Genomic DNA, 25169 nt, shown 5'->3' on the forward strand with positions numbered 1-25169 from the left:
CGCTGTTGTGACTGATGTCTTTTCCATCCTGCTGCCCTCCTTCAATTAAAGAGGAACAAGCTTCCAATCCTTCTGACCTTTACCTTGACTGGCTGTTTCCACTAAACACACATGAAAACACACAGTCCTGAGCAGCTGCTGCCTATTTTAGTCACATCAGGACTTCTGAAGCAGGTTTGAATCTTTAACAGCTTTTAGGGAAAAAACTTTAAACGGCCCTAAATCTCCTCTTGGTGCTTCTACAGATTCCTCGGTGAATGACGGGACACTGAAGGTGGTGTTTTGTATATTTTTATTGTGTTTTCTTGTCAGCAGAATGTAAATCAAGGTGTTTCCTCATCAGAAGTCTTCCTCGTTGCTCCTGGAGTCTCGTAGCTTCATGAGGTCCTTCAGCACCTCCTCCGTCGGCCTCCTGCCCAGCTGCTTCCCTCCTCGACTCCTCACGTTCACCGAGCCGCCGTCACGCTCCTTATCGCCCACCACTGCACCGAAAACACCAAAAACAGCGTCAGCAGATCTGCAGTCAGATATAAACCAACAGGCTTCAGTGGATTCCATCTAAAGTCGCCTCAGAATGCAGAATTTATCAACCAGAAACTGGAAAAACAACTATAAAGTTCTCAGATTTTTAACTTTCCGAGGCCCCTTGAACCAATTGTGTGTAATGTTGGAGTTAAATCAGGAAATCTGAGCTTCAAGCTGTCAGATTTTATTAAAATAGTTAGATTTTTCATGTTTTGTTGCGAAAATTGCAGAAAATAAAGTTTGCACTAAAAAATTCTTTAAAATACAAAAAAACCAAAACGAAACCTGAAATTCTTTGCTCCCAGATGCAGAAAACAGAAAACTTAGTCAGAAAATGTAAAAATAGAACCAAAAAATGTCAGATACTCAACTTTCTGATGGTCCTTAAACACATCGTGTGTAACAGAAAGTTAAAGCTGGAAAATTAATGAAATCTAAGCTTAAAAATGTGATATTTAATCAATAAACAGTTTACATTAAACACATTTAGTAAAAAAAGACTAACTGAGAAACTATCAGTCAGAAACTAAAAACAGAAACGTCAGTTTTTAACTTTACAACATTCAGTGAACATAAATAAATATATTGTTTGTATGAAACCAGTTCTTTAAAAAGCAAAAAAAATAAACTGCTTTTAACAAAGAAACAAGGACTGACACCAACGTGATAATTATTAAAAATAAAAAAATCACTTCAATTATAGCTTTGATCAGAGTCAGAAACTGTAAAATTTGAAAAAATCTAAAGGTTTTCAACTTCCAACAGTCCTTGAATACATCATGAGCAACCTGTGGCTCCATCTGCAGAAAAAAACAAATCTAAGCAGAAAATAACTGACATTAAAACTAACCTGCTTTATTTTACGTGTCTCGTTTAAAAATGTTCAAAAAAGAAAAAGTTTGCATTAAACAGATTCGGTAAAAAATTAACGACTGAGAACGTTAAATCGCTAACCGGAAGATTTTTAAACAAACTCATGAAAAAAGACAAAAGTGAAGCTTTTGTTAGAGTCAGAACGTTTAAAAACAGAACTTTTAATGAATGAATCCTGTGCGATTCTATTCTGGAAAATAAGAAAAATAAAAACATTCTAAGGACTACGAACCCCGACTGACTGAGAGCGACCTTCAGCTGCAAAGAAAAGAGTTTTTCTGACAAATGCTGAGATTTTTAATGATTCGTGATTTTTAGTGATTTGTGGCAATTTGTGGTGATTTTTAGTTATTTGTGGCGATTTATGGTGATTATTAGTTATTTGTGGTGATTTTTAGTGATTTGTGGTGATTTTTAGTGATTTTTGGCGATTTGTGGCGATTTATGGTGATTTTTGCATCGACTACATATTTTCACCAATCAAAAAACTGAAGGAAATCTCAGTGTAAATTGAGATATGTTATCAAAACTATTTCATTCAAACTAGATTCTTTAGAAAACATCTAAACGTCTTCGGATTGTGAAGCTGTTTGGGATTAAAGCTGCCAATAAAAACGTTCCACACACGGCCTGCAGTTCATCCCACTGCTGGCCACAGCTCAGTATAAGATATAGAATATATAGAATATGATAACTGCAGTTAATAGCACCGTTATCACTAACAGGTATTAGTAGTTATCAATAATAGCAGCTTCTGAGTTCTAGTTTTACTTTTTTACAGAATGTATTTTGTGCAAACATTGGATATTTGGTGAATTTTTAAACGATAAATGCAGAAATGTGATTATTTCAAGCTTCCATTCCAAAATTCAACGTAGCTCTGATGATGTGTCATTTATAGTTGACATATATTACAGTTATTGTTGTATTTTCTGTTTTTCTTTCTCTACGTCCTCACGGTTTTTGTAAATGAGAACCTTTCCTCAGCTGACCTCCCTGCTTTAATCAAGGTTAAGAAATAAAGACTGTTTATTTTTAACAGATAAAGTCTTTGGAGGGTTAAATATGTCCAGTTTTCTAGATATTTAAACGGCGTTAGGAGGGTTAAATATGTCCAGTTTTCTAGATATTTAAACGGCGTTAGGAGGGTTAAATATGTCCAGTTTTCTAGATATTTAAACGGCGTTAGGAGGGTTAAATATGTCCAGTTTTCTAGATATTTAAACGGCGTTAGGAGGGTTAAATATGTCCAGTTTTCTAGATATTTAAACGGCGTTAGGAGGGTTAAATATGTCCAGTTTTCTAGATATTTAACCGGCGTTAGAAGGGTTAAATATGTCCAGAGCTGGTTTTCTAGACATTAATCCTGATTTTAAACGGCGTTGGCATCAGGAGGGTTAATCAGAAGCCGGCGATCCGTCATTACCAAATATGTAGTTGTACTGGGCCAGCTGAGCCCAGCGGATCTTCTTATTTAAGGTGGCTCCGGGGTCGTCATTCAGATCCACCATGAAGCCAGCCTCCTGGAACCTCTGGACCACCTTAAAACAGAGTGGCTCCGTTAGATGACAGCAGATAATTAATCACCAGAACAAAGTCAGAGAGCAGCTCTGAGGAACCCACCTGTTGGCCGTACGCCTCGCTGCTGCCCCCTACAGGAACCACAGAGACCTGAGCTGGAGACAACCACAGGGGCCTGGAGACAGAAACAGTAGTACTACATCTGAGGACTCTTTAGGAGTAGTACTACATCTAGGTACTCTTTATTAGTATTACTACATCAGAACAATAGAGGGTTAGAGTGAAGAAAATACGGGTCAGGAAGTACTACATCTGAGTATTCTTTAGGAGTAGTACTACAACTGTGTACTCTATAGTAGCAGTACTACATGTGTGTACTCTATAGTAGTAGTAGTAGTAGTAGTAGTAGTACTGTACCATCTCCCTCCATAGTTCTCTGCCAGGATAGCGATCATCCTCTCCACTGATCCTAGAACAGCTCTATGGATCATCACTGGTCGGTGCAGAACTCCGTCAGACCTGGAAGGAAACCAGGAAACTTAGTATTATTATCATTGTTATTATTATTATTATTATTATTATTATTATTATTATTATTATTATTATTATTATTATTATTATTATTATTATTATTGATAATAATAATAATAATAATAATATTACTATTATTATTGTTATTATTGATTACCGTCAAATTATTAAAAACACACATTTATAAACAAGAAATCATTTTATTAAGACAACACAAATAAAAATAAACAAAGTCACATTTATGTGATTCTGATTTAATTTTTTTTACGTTACTTATTTTTTGTAAATTTTTTCCACATTTACCATTTATTTACATCATAATAATAATAATCTTAGTGGTTTTTCTGGTTTTCTTCGCTACTTTCTTTTCTTCCACTCATTCTTTTTCCTCTCAGATTTGTCATTTTTGCTTCTTTATTTTCTCTGTTGTTGAAGTCTACTGATTCCATTTATTTGATTCTATTATTTCCACGTTTTTTTCCTACATGTTTATTTCTATGTGTTAATTCCTCTGGAACTCTCTCTGGTTTTATCAATGAAGTTATTCTTGTTGGAATATTTTCTGGTTTTCTAAATAAAGTTATTCTTGTTGGAATATTTTCTGGTTTTCTAAATAAAGTTATTCTTGTTGGAATATTTCCCGGTGAACCAGAAGAAACTCTGATCCACAGTTTTCATTATTTTATGCCATTTTATAAACAAATCCAGAGAAAAACCATCTGCTTGCGTTAAAACAGATTTAATTTCTTGGATCTAAGGTGAATTTCTCTGAAAACAGCTCTAGAACAAAAATATTTGACCTTTTCAGACAAGTTTCTGTTTCTTCTTCTTGCTGTTTTTTGCTGCTTTTCTGCTTCTTCTGTTCAGTTTATTGCAGCTAATGTTGAGCACAGCGCCCCCTGCTGGAAGCTAACGGGTCTTAAGTGCAAATGGAAGAATGAGGACACGTTAACCCAGAGCTGCTCGAACTGATCATCCAATAAACACTCATCTAATTCCATCCCTGAAGTTCTGCTGCAGGAGTTTCTATTAAAAACCCGTGAGTTTAACAGGAGGCGCCTGTTTACAGCCAGCTTGAAATTTAATTTAAATCAAGTTAAAGTTCAGCAGCGACTCACCCGATGTACTGAAGCTGGAACCGGATTTAATTTAAATCAAGTTAAATAAAGTTCAGCAGCGACTCACCCGACATACTGAAGCTGGAACCGGATCGGTAGCTGGAAGTCCAGCTGGATGGTGGCGCACTGGTGCTGCCGGCCGAGAGCATCTCTGATCTGAACGTCAATCTGAGACCAAACCAGACCAGTTACTGAAGACCAAACCAGACCAGTTACTGAAGACCAAACCAGACCAGTTACTGAAGACCAAACCCGACCAGTTACTGAAGACCAAACCAGACCAGTTACTGGAGACCAAACCAGACCAGTTCCTGTCAACTAATCATTTCTGTGGACTGAGGAGAAGCTGACTGCAGCAACTGCTCCCAACAGAGGAATGCTGTTGCACAAATGAAATGAAAGCCGAGGTCCTCCGCAGGTCGCTAAAAATTCTTCCTGAATCACATTTCAGCTTCTATTGGTGTGAAATAAATCATCTGCTGTTTAGAGAAAACGAGGACGTCTGTGACTCTCATCTACCAAACTAGAGTTCCAAGAACTTTAGAAAACAATCAATTAAATATCAGCAAAAAGTCACATTCATCAGCCAGAAACTGGAAAAACTAAAAACATCACATTTCCAGCTCATGACCGTCCTGGAACAAAAAAGCTCCTGGATGAAGAAAATAAATGAAGCAGAAACAGAGAACAGAGGAGCAAGTTGTTGGACATCCATCCAGCATGGAAAAACATCTACTGATGATGGTGGAACATCTACTGATGATGGTGGAACATCTACTGATGATGGTGGAACATCTTTTTACTGATGATGGTGGAACATCTGTTGATGATGGTGGAACATCTACTGATAATGGTGAAACGTCTACAGATGATGGAGAAACATCTACTGATGGTGAGCAGAGTAGAGAGGAAACATGAAGGTAGAAAAACATCTGCGTCAAAACATTTCTAGACACTGCAAAAATCTAAATGGTCAGACTCAACGTGACAGAAAATTTGTCAAAAAAAAGACAAAAACCGGTCCAAAAACCCAGCTGTCCCTGGTGTCAGGTGGATTTTATGAACTTTGGATGGACTCAAACAAGCTGCTTTACCTGTTTCCTGGTCTTTATGCTATGCTAAGCTAAGCTAAGCTAACTAATAACTGGTTGTAGCTGGTCTGAGTGTCTCCAAAAGAACTCCTTTAATTCAAACGGATAAACTGAATGGAGGACTCCAGATGTTTCCAGACACTGAGATAGACTTTATTTAAACTTCATGTTTTCTGAACGTTGACCCTGAACCCACCTTTGGTCCGTAGAAAGCTCCGTCTCCAGGGTTCAACTCCCAACGTTCTCCAAACTGCTGCAGGCCTCGTTTCAGCTGCTGCTCAGCGACACACAACCACAACAGGAGTGAGTACTCACAGTACAAGTACACTAAAGTACGCTAAAGTCCATTCCAGCTCCATAATGTTCAGCTCCACTCAGTCTAATCCCGTTTAATTGTTTTAAGGAGATGATCATGAACCAGCAGCTCTCTGATGGGAAGTCATTCATTTTCCTCTAAATCATTTGTGAAAAGTTTTGAATAATTCCAAATATTTTTTGAGGCATTTTATGCAAGTTTCTGCAATTTTAGACCTTTTTGAGTCACCGTTGACAATTTTTGCGCAAGTTTATCTAATTTTGTACAGATTTTTGATTTTTTTTGTTGTTTTGTGTCTCATTTTGTGTCTTATTTCTGTTGTTTTCTTCTTATTTGATGTTGTTCTGTCTCATTTTTACCATTCTGAGTCTAATTTGTGGTGTTTCATGCCTTGCTTCTTTGTCTGCCCTTTGTCCTATTTTTTGCCCTTTTTTGTCATTTTTTTGGTCTAGACACTGCCTGCAGTTCAACAGAAAACTGGATTTTCATCATGAATGTCAGTCTCAGCTCAGTCAGTCCAGTGCCTTTTTTACAGAATATGGTTTATTTGTTGAAATATTTCCACGAGACCTTCAGAATAATGTGATTTTGCTGATATTTGGTTCATTTTCCAACAGATTTTCCATTTTCATAGCTTCTGACTCTGGTAAATGGTGTGATTCTGGTGATAAATGGAGTCATTCTGGTGATAAATGGTGTGATTCTGGTGATAAATGGTGTTACTGTGGTGATAAACGGTGCCATTGTGGTGATAAACGATGTCATTGTGGTGATAAACGGTGTTATTGTGATAAACGGTGTCATTGTGGTGATAAATGATGTCATTGTGGTGATAAACGATGTCATTGTGGTGATAAACGATGTCATTGTGGTGATAAACGGTGTTATTGTGATAAACGGTGTCATTGTGGTGATAAACGATGTCATTGTGGTGATAAACGGTGTTATTGTGGTGATAAACGATGTCATTGTGGTGATAAACGATGTCATTGTGGTGATAAACGGTGTTATTGTGATAAACGGTGTCATTGTGGTGATAAACGGTGTCACTGTGGTGATAAACGGTGTCACTGTGGTGATAAACGGTGTCACTGTGGTGATAAACGGTGTCACTGTGGTGATAAACGGTGTCACTGTGGTGATAAACGGTGTCACTGTGGTGATAAACGGTGTCACTGTGGTGATAAACGGTGTCACTGTGGTGATAAACGGTGTCACTGTGGTGATAAACGGTGTCACTGTGGTGATAAACGGTGTCACTGTGGTGATAAACGGTGTCATTGTGGTGATAAACGGTGTCATTGTGGTGATAAACGGTGTCACTGTGGTGATAAACGGTGTCACTGTGGTGATAAACGGTGTCACTGTGGTGATAAACGGTGTCACTGTGGTGATAAACGGTGTCACTGTGGTGATAAACGGTGTCACTGTGGTGATAAACGGTGTCACTGTGGTGATAAACGGTGTCATTGTGGTGATAAACGGTGTCATTGTGGTGATAAACGGTGTCACTGTGGTGATAAACGGTGTCACTGTGGTGATAAACGGTGTCACTGTGGTGATAAACGGTGTCACTGTGGTGATAAACGGTGTCATTGTGGTGATAAACGGTGTCATTGTGGTGATAAACGGTGTCATTGTGGTGATAAACGGTGTCACTGTGGTGATAAACGGTGTCATTGTGGTGATAAACGGTGTCACTGTGGTGATAAACGGTGTCACTGTGGTGATAAACGGTGTCACTGTGGTGATAAACGGTGTCACTGTGGTGATAAACGGTGTCACTGTGGTGATAAACGGTGTCACTGTGGTGATAAACGGTGTCAGTGTGGTGATAAACGGTGTCACTGTGGTGATAAACGGTGTCACTGTGGTGATAAACGGTGTCACTGTGGTGATAAACGGTGTCACTGTGGTGATAAACGGTGTCACTGTGGTGATAAACGGTGTCACTGTGGTGATAAACGGTGTCACTGTGGTGATAAACGGTGTCATTGTGGTGATAAACGGTGTCATTGTGGTGATAAACGGTGTTATTGTGGTGATAAACGGTGTTATTGTGGTGATAAATGATGTTATTGTGGTGATAAACGGTGTAGTTTAGGTGATAGTTTGGGTTTATCCGGCTGCTGCTTGGAGTTTAGATGCTGAACAGTGGGAGTTTCTTCAGCGTACAGGTGATAGAGACATTTACCTGCTCAGCATCGTCCCACTGTTCCGGCTCTCCGAGGCACGGCGTCGGCCGGGTGGACAGCAGGCAGTGGAAGGAAAACCCAAACACCCGATAGACGCTCCGGATGAACTCCAGACATGACACGATCTCCTGTTCCAGCTGTGAGGAAGAAGGAAAACATCAGAGGAGAGGGTTGAAGTCTTGTTCAGAGATCGAATCGTGAGAATAATGAGATTACAGCGTTAAACAGCTGGAATCTCAGGACGACACAAAGAGCTTCATTCATTTCTGGAATCTCAGGGCGTCTTTCTGCTGCCGTGCGATTCCAACACCAGTCCGTTCACAGTTAAAGCACCTTCAGAAATGTGTGTCTACCTGCTCAGGTGTGCAGAAGATGTGAGCGTCATCCTGACAGAACCTGCGAACCCGAGTCAGACCTCCCAGAGCTCCAGACAGTTCGTTCCGATGCAGAGCCCCGAAGTCAGCCCATCGCAGAGGAAGCTCCCTCCACGAGCGAACCCTCTGCTCAAACATCACGCTGCAGAGAAAGGAAAACAGATTTAACTAGTCAGGATGAGAAAAACTAGAATTAGGATGAGAAAAACTAGAGTCAGAATGAGGAAAACTAGAGTCAGAATCAGACAAACTAGAGTCAGGATGAGAAAAACTAGAGTCAGAATCAGACAAACTAGAGTCAGGATGAGAAAAACTAGAGTCAGAATCAGACAAACTAGAGTCAGGATGAGAAAAACTAGAGTCAGAATCAGACAAACTAGAGTCAGATTTAGAAAAACTAGAGTCAGAATCAGACAAACTAGAGTCAGGATAAGAAAAACTAGAGTCAGAATCAGACAAACTAGAATCAGGATGAGAAGAATTAGAGTCAGAATCAGACAAACTAGAGTCAGATTTAGAAAAACTAGAGTCAGAATCAGACAAACTAGAGTCAGGATGAGAAAAACTGATTTAATCAAAGCTCCCTCCACGAGCGAACCCTCTGCTCAAACGTCACACTGGAGAGAAAGAAAAACTGATTATTTTAGAAAAACAGACATTTAGTCAGAGTCAGGATCAGAAAAACTGATTTAATTAGAATAATTTAATCGGTCTGAACCCCAAAACATCTGATCTTTAAAGAAAGTCTCCAAAAAGACACCATTTATCAGGCAGAAACTATAAAAAGGAAGAATTGTGAGATTTTCTGCTGGTCCTTGAACTCCTCATCTGAAAGCAGGTCGATGTGTTAAAAACCTGAAGTCTGAACAAAAATACCAAAGTTCCACCAGTTATCACAAACCGTATAAACCAGAAACTGGTTTTTACTGAATTTATTTCATGTAAACGGTTGATTTCTGTGAAATTTTCAGTGAGATATTTGGAATAAAGTGATGAAATATTACAAATTTAAGCAGAAATCTGGTGAATTTAACAAAAACAACAGGTCACAGATGAAGAAGTTAAAAATCTGACTTTCTTCTGTTTTTAGGGCTTCTGACTGATGGACAGAGTCATTCTGGTGGTTCTGTAAAGACAAGGTGCTAACCCTATTATTATTATTGTTACTATTATGATTCTTATTACAATTATTACAATTATTACAATTATTATTATTATTATTATTATTATTATTATTATTACAATTATTATCATTATTAAAATTATCATTATTGTTACTATTATTACAATTATTATTTTTATTGTGATTATTATTACTATAATATTATTATTACTATTACAATATTATCATAACTATTATTATTATTATTATTATTACTAATATTAATACTATTATTATGACTATTATTATTATCATTATTGGTTAATAACTAGTTTCTGGATGGAGTCCTTCTGGTGGTTCTATCAAGATGACGTGTTTAAACCCAGCAGCAGGTTCTGGTGTTATCATTGGTTAGTATCTGGTTTCTATATGAAAGTGTTTAACGTGTTTGATGTGTTTAAGGTGTTTAGCGTGTTTAGCGTGTTTACCAGTGGGCGGGGCAGTTCATGGGTTTATTTATTAATTCTTTCTGTATTAATTAACATGATTAATTAGCGTGTTTAAGGTGTTTAGCGTGTTTACCAGTGGGCGGGGCAGTTCATGGGTTTTAGGGCATAGCGCTGCGATCCCTCCGTTGCCACGGTGAACATGTTCTCGCTGTAGTGCTCCCAGTGACCCGAACGTTCCCATAATGCCGTGCTGTAGAGCGTCGGGGTCACGACCTCGCTGAAGCCTCGCCGCCGGTACTCACTCTGCAAGAGGAAGGAAGTCAGACCGCCACAATAAGAGCTTTAACTGGAGGAACATCCTGACAGGAACACGTGTGCTCAGGATCAACACGTGTGTTCATATTTTCATGTCTGAACGTCTTAATCTGCTCATAAAACTAAAGAATCTAATGATTCAGCTGCTCTAAAATAAATAGAACGGAATAAAACGCAAATTTTCCAGCAGGAAAAACATGAAAAAGAGGATTTTAACGGAACAAAGACGTCCAGAGCAAAGGTTTCACCTGCTGGGAAATAAAACGGTTTAATTCAATAAAGTTCACAAAGAAGGAAAACTGCTTTTAAAATATGGAATCAGACGCTTCATCCTGGATTTATGAGGGTTTTTCTAACATTCACCAACCAACAGACCCTTCAGCTCACATAAATAAATAAAATAAAAACACACAGTAACATATTTCTAACATATGAAGACGAATACAATCATCTGCAAACAGGAAAAAGAAAATAGTTATATACTGAAAGATGTTGGGCTGCCCAAAACTATGAACCTAAAAATACACATTAGTGAAAAAATAAGGACCAAAAAAAAAATGAACAAAGACCAAAATAATGTTTAAACTAAACGAGTTAATAACAGATTATTATATTATCTGATTTATAACCGGTTTCTGGAGCTTTAATATTTATAATAACTCATTTCTTTTTAGATTTCTGGTTGTGTTTCTTGCAGGGAAACAAACTCTGAGTTTTTAAATAAAGTTAAATAAAAAAGGTGCAAAATTATTCAGATTACTTAGTTATTAATCCTGAACACAACAACAGGATTTAGGAATTAATTCTTTAAATGAGTTAATCAAACATTAAATTAACTTCTCCAATCCACACAACCACAGATCAAAAAATAAATAAAATAATAAGAATTTCATTAAAAAAAATACATAAAGACTAAAACGATCATCTGCAAACAAGAAAATACATGTAGAAAAATGTTGGGCTGCACAAAACTGTTCCACTGAAAATTATTATTATTATACAAAACCCAGGAATTATCAGGAGACTGAAATAATGTTTTGTTTTTATAAAAGAATGAATCATTTTTAAACAATCAGAATAATTTTAATCTGATTAGAAAATAAAAATGTGTTGTAAAAAAGGTGAAGAATTCCTCATCTGGTTTATTATTTATTGATTATTTATTGATTTTAAATCCTGTTTAAACCTTTAGTCTTTCTTTAATATTAAAACATTCATTTGTGTCTCGATATAAAATAAAATGAAACTGACAGTAATCGGAAATCTGCTCATATTTACAACATTAGTGCAGAAAAAGAGCCAGAATCAGAGTTTATAGGAGAAAATTACTACTTTTAGTTTTAAATCAGTTTTAATAAAGATAAATGAGTGAAACCTTGATGAAGTCGGTGAGAGTGTTGTAGATGTGAGCTCCTTTAGGCAGGAAGAAGCAGCTTCCTGGACTGACGTCGTTAAAGAAGAACAGCTCCTGGTCCTGAGGATCAATAAAACCTGATTAATAATAAAGCTGATAAAATCAGAATAAAACAGCTGATAGCAAAGCTGGATCTCACCATCCCGATGCGTCGGTGGTCCCTCCTCCTCGCCTCCTCCTGCTCCTTCTCCCACTCCTGAACCTCCTTCTCACCTGGAAACGCCACACCTGAGAGCCGAGTCAGACCCGACGGCGCCGTCTGATTGGATAGAGTCACCGAGGAGAGCTGGACGCAGACACAAGAAGAAGACGTGGAAATTATTACAGCAGGAAATACGCAGACTTCTAAAGATACTTTAGGCTCATTTATAAGAAGCTTTCTGACATAACGGAGCCACTTTATCAGGTTTATTCTCTCATTAAATCTGAGGAACTCTTAGAGATAAAAACCTGAAAGTTTCTCTCTCATTTCTCATCATGTCATTGATTCAGAATCTGCAATATTGGACAGTAGATCAATAATCTCTGATTATGGAGGAGATGAAATATGAAAAAACAGGTTTCATGTCATTTTAGAAACTCTGAGTCCTTGTGGACGAGTTCTGAGTCATTTCAGGTCCATTTTGTGCTGTTTTATTCACTCATTTAGTGTCATTTTGGACACTTTTTCTGTAAATATCAGAAGTTTTTTGGTAATTTTAAACAATTTATACCTAACCCTTCACAGCACAGAGTCAGCATTGTCAAGGGTTTTTAATGACATCCTCTTGGCATGTGATTCTGGTGATCATGTGATTCTGGTGATCATGTGTTTCTGGTGATCATGTGATTCTGGTGATCATGTGATTCTGGTGATCATGTGATCACGTGATTCTGGTGATCATGTGATTCTGGTGATCATGTGTTTCTGGTGATCATGTGATTCTGGTGATCATGTGATTCTGGTGATCATGTGTTTCTGGTGATCATGTGATTCTGGTGATCATGTGATTCTGGAGATCATGTGATTCTGGTGATCATGTGATTCTGGTGATCATGTGATCACGTGATTCTGGTGATCATGTGATTCTGGTGATCATGTGTTTCTGGTGATCATGTGATTCTGGTGATCATGTGATTCTGGAGATCATGTGATTCTGGAGATCATCTGATTATGTGATTCTGGAGATCATGTGATGTGATTCTGGTGATCATGTGATTCTGGTGATTCTGGTGATCATGTGATTCTGGAGATCATGTGATTGTTGTCCTGCTTGATCTTACCGCTGCCTTCGACACAGTGGACCACCAGACCTTAATGTCTCGACTGCAGCACCAAGTGGGCATTTGCAGAGCTGCTCTGGACTGGTTTAGATCCTATCTGGCTGATAGAAGCTTTAGTGTAAGCCTTGAGGGTTTTGAATCCTTCCCTGCTTCCTGTCATGTGGGGTCCCACAGGGCTCAATTTTAGCACCCTTGCTCTTTTCGTTACACTTATTTCCTCTGGGATCCATTCTTAGAAAGCATGGTATCTCCTTCCACTGTTATGCTGATGACAGTCAGATATATGTTCCTTTAAAGCGGAGGGATGCCTTCTCTATTAAACCACTCCTGGCGTGTCTTGATGACATCAGAGCTTGGATGGCTGGGAATTTCTTACATTTTAATGAAAAGAAAACAGAAGTGATGGTGTTTGGTCCCAGTGGATCCCGTGAGTCCTTCTGTGGTGACTTGGGCCCTTTGGCAATGTATGTGAAGCCCACAGTTAAAACTCTGGGTTTTATATTGGACAGGGATTTTAAACTGGACAGTCATAGTCGGTCAGTTGTGAAGTCTAGCTTTTTTCATTTAAGGTGGTTGGTAAAGGTGAAATCTTTCCTCTCTAGGCAGCACCTTGAGACAGTAGTCCATGCTTTTATTTCATCTCAGCTGGACTATTGTGATGCTCTTTATGTTGGAGTCAGCCAGTCTTCTCTGTCACGTCTCCAGCTGGTTCAGAATGCTGCTGCAGGCCTTCTAACTGGAGAACAGAACACATCACACCTCTTCTGGCCTCTCTCTACTGGCTGCCTGTACACTTTAGAGTCCATTTTAAAATCATTTTATTTGTTTTTAAATCTTTAAATGGTCTTGCCCTGCTGTACCTCTCTGAGCTGCTTCACCGTCATATTCCTGCCAAGTCTCTCAGGTCAGCTGATCAGCTGCTCCTGTATACACCCAACTCTAAGCTCAGAGGGGACAGAACCTTCTCTGTGGTTGCCCCAATTTTATGGAATAAATTACCGCTGCACCTTAGACAGGCCCCTTCACTGTCCATTTTTAAAATTTATCTTAAAACGCACTTTTACTCCCTGGCTTTCCATCTGGCATGAGACACTGATTTCATTTGTTCTTAGTGCCTTTATTGTGTGATTTTTGTATTTGCATTTAGTGCCTTTTATTTTGTGATTTTATTTGTTTTTAGTGCTATTATTCTGTATTTCTGATTTTATTTGTTTTTAGTGCTTTTATTTTGTGATTTTATTAGTTTTTAGTGCTTTTATTGTGTATTTTTGTATTTTATTTGTTTTTAGCACTTTTATTGTGTATATTTGTATTTTATCTGTTTTTAGTGCTTTTATTGTGTATTCCTGATTTATTTGCCTTGTTCTGTTTACATGTATGTACAGCACTTTGGTTCAATCAGTGGTTGTTAAAAGTGCTATACAAATATAGCTGGATTGGATAATTTTAGATTATTTGAATCATCCATCCATCCATCCATTATCTATACACCACTTAATCCTCACTAGGGTCATGGGGGGGCTGGAGTCTATCCCAGCTGACTCAGGTGAAGGCAGGGGACACCCTAGACAGGTCACCAGTCTGTCACAGGGCTACATACAGAGACAAACAATCACTCTCACATTCACACCTACGGGCAATTTAGAATAATCAATTAACCTCAGCATATTTTTGGACTGTGGGAGGAAGCCGGAGTACCCGGAGAAAACCCACTGTTGAGCTGAATCTCAGGACATGGGACCTTAAAAAAAAAAAAAAAAAAAAAAAAAAAAAAAAAAAACTACACTTCCCAGAATGCACTGGTAGCAGCAAGGAGGGACCTGACACCTGGTGCTTGACAGCTTGACACCTGATCAGTGATCACTGATATAGAGCACCTGGGAAGGACTGGGGGAAGCTCAGCCAGTCTGGCAAACACACTTCAGAAGAGAGACACGAGGAAAGAACAAAGAAGAGCCAAGTCCACTCATGGATTCAGTCCAAAGACGCCAATGGTTGGTGAAATGTTTATTTGCTTTTTATGTGCAAGTTTATGTTAACTGCACTGTATGATTGGTTGATTTAAATGATTAAGAGACTAATATGTAAACTTTTTGGTTCTGTGTTTGATGCTATGAATGTTGTTTCTTTCTTTAAAGGTTTACAACCTATTGAAATACTCTGACCAACCAACTAGAAGGAAAATAAAGTTTTGTGTTGGAAGTTTAAAACTGAGTTGTCCTCGCGTCCTTTGGAGGGAAAGAGAGGTGGACTTAACAGTTGTAAACCACGCGGAGCAGCCTGGCCCTGAGGATAAACGGCTTCAGAACCAGAAATAAGCTGTTGACGCAGAGGAAGTCAAGATGGCGGAAGATGTCCTGGGGAAGTCGGTCAAGGAGCTCAAAAAAGAGAGGACCACTGCAAAAAGCAGCTTCACCAGACAAGCCAACTTCATTTCAAGAGGAGCAAGCAGCATGCTTCAAGTGGAATTAAAGGAGGAATTCACTAAACTTTCAGACTGTTTCAGAAAGATGCTCAATGCCAATGATGATTACCGGATTGGACTGGAGGCTGACATTAAGACTGAGAATGAGGAGGCAGATCTTGATGAACAGCAAGAGGCCGATATTGACAGATCTGTAAAAGAAGGTGAAACAAAGTTAGCAGAAATAAGAGACATTGTTCAAACAAACCTGTGGTCAAGGTACGGGAAGAGTGAACTTGATGTGGCAATCCTGGAAGCAGAAAAAGCCGCTGATAGAGCGGCTGGTGTAACTGTGGAAAGCAGCAATTTGGAGGGCTATGAAGTGCACCTCATTCTCTTGGACAAAAGAGTGAAGGAGGCCATCTCAGCAATGTCAACATGGGAGAGATGGATCCCTGCGGAATTAAAGGATGAACTGGATGGAAGAGTCAAGGATGTGAGAGCATCCTATTACAGCCTTGAATTAAGGAAAGCTGACTTTGCCACTGCTCGGATGAGGGATGAAAAACTCACAGGAGTGAAACTACCACCCCAACTGGCAACGCCCACACCAATGGTGAGAATCCAGCCAATCACTCTACCTATCTTCAATGGAAACAAGAGAGAATATCACAGATGGAGGAAAGACTGGGAAAGCCTGCAAAAGCAGGGAGAGCCATCTGGTTCAATTGAAGTTAAGAAAATTCAACTCTTGGAGAGTGTGGATGACAAAATCTCAAAAGATCTCAGACTTTCCACCTATACCACTGCCAATGACATGTTCAGAGTTCTGGAGAACAGATATGGCAACAAGTTAACCATCACTGTGGAAATCCTTGAAGAGCTGGAGAAGATGCCACATGTGAAGGGGAACCAGCCAAGAAAGGTCATTGACCTCATACAGTCAGTGGAGAAGGCCCTAGCAGATCTCACAGAATTAGGAAACTCTGGAGCCATAAAGAACCCACTGGTAGTTAAATCCATTGAAAGTAAGTTGCCTGACTTTATTAAGAGAGACTGGCTGATGTTCATGGTCGAACCTAGAAACAACGTCACATCAGACAACCACTTTGACATGCTCTTGAAGTTCCTGAAAAGTCAAGAAGAAATACTAGAGAGACTCGAACAGCTCAGGACTGTGGAGAAAACGGAGAAGACAGATCGTTTTGACAAGAAGTACGAGAGAAAGATTGCCTCAACAAAAACCACAAAGAAGGAAAAACTTGATGAGGTATGTGGTGTTTGCGGTGATGGTGGGCACAACAACAAAATCTTCTTCTGTAGAAAGTTCAAAAGACTTAAGCTACCTGAAAAGAAAGCTGTATTGAGAAAGCTGGGAGCATGCAGGAAATGTCTTGGATGCCATGATGAAGATGGATACTGCAGAGACACTTTCCTATGCAGAAACAAAGACTGTAAAAGGGGAGGCGATGCCCCAGACCACCATTTCTTCCTCTGCCCAAAAGGAGAAGTCAAAAGAGGTGAAGAGGAAAGGAGTGGAAAATACAGCAAAGGTGAAAGCACACTGACGGAGGAACAAAAGCAGATCTTGTCTGAACTTACCCCAGAAATGGCAGATCGATGCAGGAAAGCTTTTACCAACACCAACAAGACCACGGGGACATTCGATGCTTCAGGCCAGTCTGACCTACTGCAGAGAAATGGGCTCGCTGAACTTCCTGTCATTATGATGTTGATGCAAGTCACTGCAAATGCAGGGCAGAAAATTGGGACTTTAATTGACCTTGCTTCAGATACAAACTACATCACCCATAAGGCTGCTGAAAGACTGAGGTTAAGAAATGAGAAGATAACCTTAGTTGTGCATGGAGTTGGTGGAATGACCATGAAGGTGAACACACAAAGGTATCTCCTCAAAGTCAGAGTCAAGACTCCTAAAGGAACAGAGAGAGCTCATGAAATGGTCTGCTACGGCTTGGATGAAATCGCCAGAGTGCATCAAGTAATTGAACCTGAGCAATTGAAAAAATTCTTCCCAGAAGTCAAACTTGAAGAATTGGAAAGGCCAGAAGAGGTTGAACTTCTCATTAGCCACCGAGAGGGAAGGCTCGCTCCCCAGAGAGTGAAAGTCATTGGAGACCTCGTCTTGTGGGAGGGTCCATTGGGGAAAACAGTGGGTGGAGCGCATCCCGACTTGTTTGAAGAAGTGGAGGTGGCAGCATATGAGTCCAAGACACACTTTGCTCGCTCCATGAGGACAGCAGCTGTCAAATATCAAGAACTCAGAATTCATTCGACTGACATAGCCCAGCTACAGCAGGAGGACATGGCTCAGACCAAATTCACAGCTTCCAGTAACCGTAACTTCCTTGAGTGGTGGCACTGGGACAGCATCGGCGCTGCTTGTGAGCCAAGATGTGGAGGATGCCGATGTGGAAACTGTCCACCAGGAGGAAAAGAAATGACCCTGGCAGAGGAGATGGAGCTTGATGTCATTAAAAGAGGCCTCACCTACAGAAAAGGAGATGCTCACACACCATCTCCACACTGGGATGCAAAGTATCCTTGGACAGTAGATCCAGCCTCTCTTCCAAATAACAAAGGTGCAGTCCAAGCTTGTTTCTTAAGGATGGAAAAGCAACTGAGCAGGGAGCCAGACTGGAAAGTTGCATATGCTACACAGATCCATGAAATGGTGGAACGAGGTGCGGCCATACAACTCACCAACGAAGTCATGGACCAGTGGAACGGACCAGTGTGGTATGTAAGCCACCTGGTGGCACCAAACCCTCATTCAGTGACAACACCAGTTCGTATTGTATGGAATAGTAGCCAGAAGTACAAAGGCGTGAGCATGAATGATCTTCTTCTGAAGGGACCAGACGTCCTCAACCCTATCAGAGCTGTTTTGCTGAGGTTCAGAGAAGGAATGCATGCAGCTCTAGGAGACATCAAAAAGATGTACAACTCTGTATGGCTGGAGGATCGCGAGATGCATCTTCACAGGTTCCTCTGGAGGGCCAGCCCAGATGAAGAGATAAGTGAATATGCAATTACCAGAGTCAATATAGGAGACAGACCGGCTGGTTGCATTGCTCAGGTGGCCATGAGGGAAACAGCCAGCCTGCCCAACTTTGTTCACTTGGAGGTTGAACGCAGAGTCATTGAAGAGGACAGTTATGTGGATGACCTTTTAACCTCCCAGAATGACTTAAACAAACTCAACAAAATCACAGCAAATGTTGAAGAGATCTTGAAGGCTGGTGGTTTCTTCCTCAAACCATGGGTCCGGTCAGGGCAGAGTGGGAGGCAAGGGATAGAGACAGAGGCTCTAACAAAGAAACAAGATAGAACCTTTATTCTTCCAAATCAAATGAGGGATGAAGACAACAAAGCTTTGGGCATTGGCTACCAAATTGATGAAGACAAGCTCTACATGTTAACCTCAGTTAACTTTTCCAAAAGAAAGAAGAAGATGAGGATTGGAAAAAATCTTCTCAAAGAGGAGGTGAGAACTGAGACACCTAATCCACTGACTAGGAGGGCTCTCTTAAGTCAAGTGGCTGGACTGTATGACCCAATTGGCTTAGTTACACCTGCCAAACAGAAGGGAGCAATTCTTGTTAGAAAGGCATTCCAAGAGGGAAGGGGTGGCAAGCTAACCCAAGAGACCTGGGACCAACCTCTTTCAAACAGTCTCAGAGAAGAAGCCATACAGCTTTTTGAAGAATATGTGCAGCTTGGACAGGTAAAATTCCACAGAAGCCTCACGCCAGCTGACTGGAAAGGAAAACCTTGGGGCATCACATTCTCAGATGGAAGTGAAAAAACCTATGGAGCGGTTATGTACATAAGATGGGAGACAAGTCAAGGCACTGAAGTTCGATTGGTGGAATCAAAGGCCAAGCTGACACCTCTGGATCAGAAGGGAGAAGCTGTAAAAGCTGAAATCTGTGGTGCTGTCTTCGCTGCCAGGATCAGGAAGTATGTGGAAAAACATGCTCGAATGAAGATCGAGAGATGGTTCCATCTACTTGACAGTCAAACAGTCTTAGGAGCCATTCAAAGAGACAGTTATGGGTACAAAACCTTCTTTGCAAATAGAGTGGGTGAAATCCAGAAGGCTGGACCAGTGCAAGACTGGTGGTGGGTCCGTGGAGAGATGAACATAGCTGATCTCATAACAAGAGGGGGCACTCCTGAAGATTTGAAGGAGGATTCCATATGGCAAAATGGACCAGAGTTCCTGAAGTGGCCTGTGGAGGAGTGGCCTATAAAATCAGCTGGTGAGGTCGCAGCTCATGCCAGGGAAAGTGTAAACAAGCTTCAGAGGAAGGCTTTCTCAAGTGCGTTAACAAGAGCTCAAGCAAGGAGTCGTCAGCAGAAGGAGGACCTACAAACCACTCAAAGTCAAAAAAGTGAAGCCCAAGAGGAAAAACCTGTGGTAAAACCAACTCTTCTTCTAAGAAGGAAGCCCACTGGCTGGGTTAAAGATACTGTGGAAGTAAGAAGATTCAGCAGCCTGTCCAAACTGGTGAGAGTCGTCGCCTGGGTTTGCCTAGCTGCCAAGCAGTGGCTGAAGAGGAAGTGTCGGGCCCCAAAACAGTCAAAGTGGGAGGAAACATCACCCAAGCAAGCTGTGCTGACTGTCAGCGAACTTGAAGATGCACTCAATGACATCTTCCTTGCAGCTCAAGAAGGTGCAGTTTTTCCTGACACAACGCTAAGCAGATTAGCGGTATACAAGGATGTAAACTCTGGACTGCTAGTTTGTGGAGGCAGAATTCAAATGTTCAATGAAGATAAGACGGCAGTACCAGTTTTACCCTTTGAAGCATGGGTGTCTACATTGCTGGCACAAGAATCCCACAAAGCAAACCACGAGGGAGTGGCAGGAACTCTTCTCCGGATGAGGAAGAAAGCCTGGGTGATAAAAGGCCGAAGACTTGCTAAGAAAACGGTTGACAGCTGTGTGGTCTGCAGAAAACATAAGGCAAAACAGTGTCAACAAGTCATGGCTGACCTGCCTCTGGAACGAACTGGCCCAGCTGCACCTTTTGAATTCACCACCATGGACCTGTTTGGCCCTTATGAAGTTAAAGATGAGGTCAAGAAGAGAACTAGACTCAGAGTATGGGGAATCGTCTTCTGCTGCATGGCTTCCCGAGCCATACACACTGAAGTGGTGAGTGACATGTCATCAGAAGGATTCCTGCTAGCCTATCAAAGATTCACTTCACTGAGAGGACACCCAAGGAAACTCTGGTCAGACCCAGGCACTAACTTTGTAGGGGCCAAGCCTGCTCTGGAACAGCTTCACAAGTTCCTTGACCGACTAAACAAGTATGAACTTGAAGACACAGCTGCCAAACATGGAACAGAGTGGTCTTGGAAGATCCACCCTGCAGACTCCCCGCATAGGAATGGTGCAGCAGAGGCAGCTGTTAAAGTAGTGAAGCGGGCATTAAGCAACCTTGGTGGAGATGGCGTTTTTTCATGGGGAGAATTCCAAACGTTCCTCTTCATGGCAGCCAACCTTGCAAATGAGAGACCCATTGATGCAAGAACTCAAAGCAGAGAAGACTGTATAGAGTACATCACACCAAATTCTCTGCTTTTAGGGACGTGCAAGTCCAAAGGGAGACCCTGGAGATTTCCAGTTTGAAGGCTACCCCTACAAAAGACTTCAAAGTATCCAAGCGGAAGTAAACAAATTCTGGAGGAAGTGGAGCCAATTGGCTGGCCCTAATCTGTTCATAAGGAACAAATGGCACACCGAAAATCGAAACGTTGCTGTTGGAGATGTGGTCTGGTTGGCTGACCAAAACGCCTTGAGAGGACAGTACAAGCTGGCTAGAGTGGTCAGTGTTAATGCTGACAGCAAAGGCATTGTAAGAGATGTGCTTGTGAAGACTTTTCCCAGCTATCCTGTTCCCATCACAAAGCCAAATGACAAGAAAGGGCCCACAAAGGAAAAAAGTGCAAGAACCAAGAGGCTTCAGACGAAGATCCCAGCCACAATTCTTCATAGAGATGTCAGACGTCTTGTCATTCTACTTCCCACTGAAGAACAATGAGAGGTGTAAAGGACTTGTGACCTCGCTGAGTTTGGAAAAACCAGGAGGTCAAGTGGGAGGTGTTGAGCTGAATCTCAGGACATGGGACCTTAAAAAAAAAAAAAAAAAAAAAAAAAAAAAAAAAAAACTACACTTCCCAGAATGCACTGGTAGCAGCAAGGAGGGACCTGACACCTGGTGCTTGACAGCTTGACACCTGATCAGTGATCACTGATATAGAGCACCTGGGAAGGACTGGGGGAAGCTCAGCCAGTCTGGCAAACACACTTCAGAAGAGAGACACGAGGAAAGAACAAAGAAGAGCCAAGTCCACTCATGGATTCAGTCCAAAGACGCCAATGGTTGGTGAAATGTTTATTTGCTTTTTATGTGCAAGTTTATGTTAACTGCACTGTATGATTGGTTGATTTAAATGATTAAGAGACTAATATGTAAACTTTTTGGTTCTGTGTTTGATGCTATGAATGTTGTTTCTTTCTTTAAAGGTTTACAACCTATTGAAATACTCTGACCAACCAACTAGAAGGAAAATAAAGTTTTGTGTTGGAAGTTTAAAACTGAGTTGTCCTCGCGTCCTTTGGAGGGAAAGAGAGGTGGACTTAACACCCACGCATGCACAGGGAGAACATGCAAACTCCATGCAGAAAGATCCCGGGAAAGCCGGGACGCGAACCAGGGATCTTCTAGCTGCAAGGCGAAAGTGCTAACCACTACACCACTGTGCAGCCCTATTATTTGAATCATTTTGATCAATTTTAAGTCACTTTGGATCATTTTTGGTCTAATTTTGGACACTTCTTCAGTCACTGTAGAGCATTTTTAATCCAATTTGGACGATTTAACAGATTTTAGAGAAATTTTGAGTAGTTTTGGAAAATTTGTTCTAATTTTGTTTTTTACATTTCAGTCAATGTGAACAATTTCTATCTAATTTTAGATAAACTGAGACGTTTGGACGATTTTTAGGTAAATTAAGAAAAAACAAGGAAGAAGTGAAATTTTTAGAGCATAAAATCTGGATATTTATAAAAATACTTGTGAAATTTAAGCTGAATAAATCAAATACTTTCAGGGATTTATTTAAAAAACTTTAATCAGGTTAATTCTCTCATTAAATGTGTTTGAACAACAACATGTGAGGAACTATTAAAGATAAAAACCTGAAAGTTTCTCTCTGATTCCTCATCATGTCACCGATTGTTGTTCAAACTCAAACTTCAATGTGAGAAAAAACCTGAAGAATGACGGGAAAAATATTTGGAAAATATTTGACATATGAGGCTAAAATTTCACACAAATCTTCCTGAAAATCCAGATTTAATGCTGTAAAAACTTCTGGTTAATTAAACACAGCAGAGCAGAATTTGATCAAAGACTAAGAGAACGTGCTTCCAAAATCTCTGAAAAGTTTAGAAGTAAAAGTTGACAGAAATATTCAGTCTTCCAGATTCTGGATCAGTGACAGAGAAACTTTCAGGTTTTTGTCCTTCAGAGGTTCATTCATGATGAGGGTAAAATTCTAAAAAACTCACCTGCAGCATCCTGAACACCTGGAGGATTCCTGTGTGGGGGAGAAGGGGGCCGCTGGAGACCCCGACACCGTCTCCACACCTGGATGGTAAATAATTATTAGTTCTTACACCTGAGAACACCTGGATAATAAATTATAATAAATTATTATTACAGATTAATACACCTGACTACACCTGGATAATAAATAATTATTAATTATTACAGATTAATGCACCTGACAACACCTGGATAATAAATAATTATCAATTGTTACAGATTAATACACCTGACAACACCTGGATAATAAATAATTATTAATTGTTACAGATTAATACACCTGACAACACCTGGATAATAAATAATTATCAATTGTTACAGATTAATACACCTGACTACACCTGGATAATAAATAATTATCAATTGTTACAGATTAGTACACCTGACAACACCTGGATAATAAATAATTATCAATTATTACAGATTAATACACCTGACAACACCTGGATAATAAATAATTATCAATTGTTACAGATTAATACACCTGACAACACCTGGATAATAAATAATTATCAATTATTACAGATTAATACACCTGACAACACCTGGATAATAAATAATTATCAATTGTTACAGATTAGTACACCTGACAACACCTGGATAATAAATAATTATCAATTATTACAGATTAATACACCTGACAACACCTGGATAATAAATAATTAACAATTATTACAGATTAATACACCTGACAACACCTGGATAATAAATAATTATCAATTGTTACAGATTAATACACCTGACAACACCTGGATAATAAATAATTATTAATTATTACAGATTAATACACCTGACAACACCTGGATAATAAATAATTATCAATTGTTACAGATTAATACACCTGACAACACCTGGATAATAAATAATTATTAATTATTACAGATTAATACACCTGACAACACCTGGATAATAAATAATTATCAATTATTACAGATTAATACACCTGACAACACCTGGATAATAAATAATTAACAATTATTACAGATTAATACACCTGACAACACCTGGATAATAAATAATTATCAATTATTAGAGATTAATACACCTGACAACACCTGGATAATAAATAATTATCAATTATTACAGATTAATACACCTGACAACACCTGGATAATAAATAATTATCAATTATTAGAGATTAATACACCTGACAACACCTGGATAATAAATAATTATCAATTATTACAGATTAATACACCTGACAACACCCGAATAATAAATAATTATTACACACCAGAACCGAATCCAACAGGTGAAGATTTAGTGTTTCCCAGCAGGTGAAAGTTTAATAGATTTCTACTCATAAATTATATATATTATATCATACTATATTATATTATACTATACTATATCCTATTATACTATATAATATAATATTATACTATATTATATTATATTATATTATACTATATTATATTATATTATGTTATGTTATATTATATTATATTAAATTATATTATACTGTATTATATTATATTATACTATATTATGATATATAATACTATATTATACTACGTTATATTATACTATACTATATTACATCATTTTATATTATATTATACATGTGATATTATCTGTGATTATTAATATTTACCTGTAGATGGTAACAGAATCCTTCATCTGTTCCTCAATAAGCTGCAGCCTCAGATCACTGCTCTGGAACAGAACAGAATAGAACAGAACAGAATAGTAAAGAAAAGAAAAGAATAGAACAGAACAGAACAGAACAGAACAGAATAGAACAGAACAGAACAAAAAACACACCGAAACGCTCTGTTTTAATGAAATATTATTGTGATCTGGAGAAATTCAACACGTCTACCCTCAGTCTGCTGCTTCCATCTACGACTGCTGTAAACCCACCTGAGGACACACCTGTACTAAATCCACCTGTACTAAATCCACCTGTACTAAAACCACCTGTACTAAAACCACCTGTACTAAATCCACCTGTACTAAATCCACCTGTACTAAATCCACCTGTACTAAAACCACCTGTACTAAAACCACCTGTACTAAAACCACCTGTACT

At 39.4% G+C, this 25169-nt stretch overlaps 1 protein-coding gene and 1 long non-coding RNA gene across 2 annotated transcripts; one reads left to right on the forward strand and one right to left on the reverse strand.

Annotated features, from left to right (window-relative positions):
* Positions 1-275: 275 nt before the first annotated feature.
* tars2 (threonyl-tRNA synthetase 2, mitochondrial) lies at positions 276-24943 on the reverse strand (the record flags this gene model as incomplete). The annotated part of the gene is made up of 13 exons (XM_055013641.1): positions 276-482; positions 2825-2939; positions 3022-3094; positions 3337-3438; positions 4636-4736; positions 5856-5933; positions 8170-8307; positions 8524-8686; positions 10229-10398; positions 11786-11884; positions 11964-12110; positions 23101-23179; positions 24732-24943. Coding segments are annotated over 13 exons (1620 nt in total), but the record flags the coding sequence as incomplete, so codon positions are not given.
* On the forward strand, positions 21119-22125 carry LOC129349686 (uncharacterized). Its single transcript, XR_008602789.1, has 2 exons — positions 21119-21909; positions 22054-22125. It is a non-coding gene; the product is annotated as an uncharacterized LOC129349686 (long non-coding RNA).
* Positions 24944-25169: the final 226 nt, after the last annotated feature.

This window comes from Amphiprion ocellaris, chromosome 9, assembly GCF_022539595.1.
Source record: "Amphiprion ocellaris isolate individual 3 ecotype Okinawa chromosome 9, ASM2253959v1, whole genome shotgun sequence".
NCBI lineage: Eukaryota > Metazoa > Chordata > Actinopteri > Pomacentridae > Amphiprion > Amphiprion ocellaris.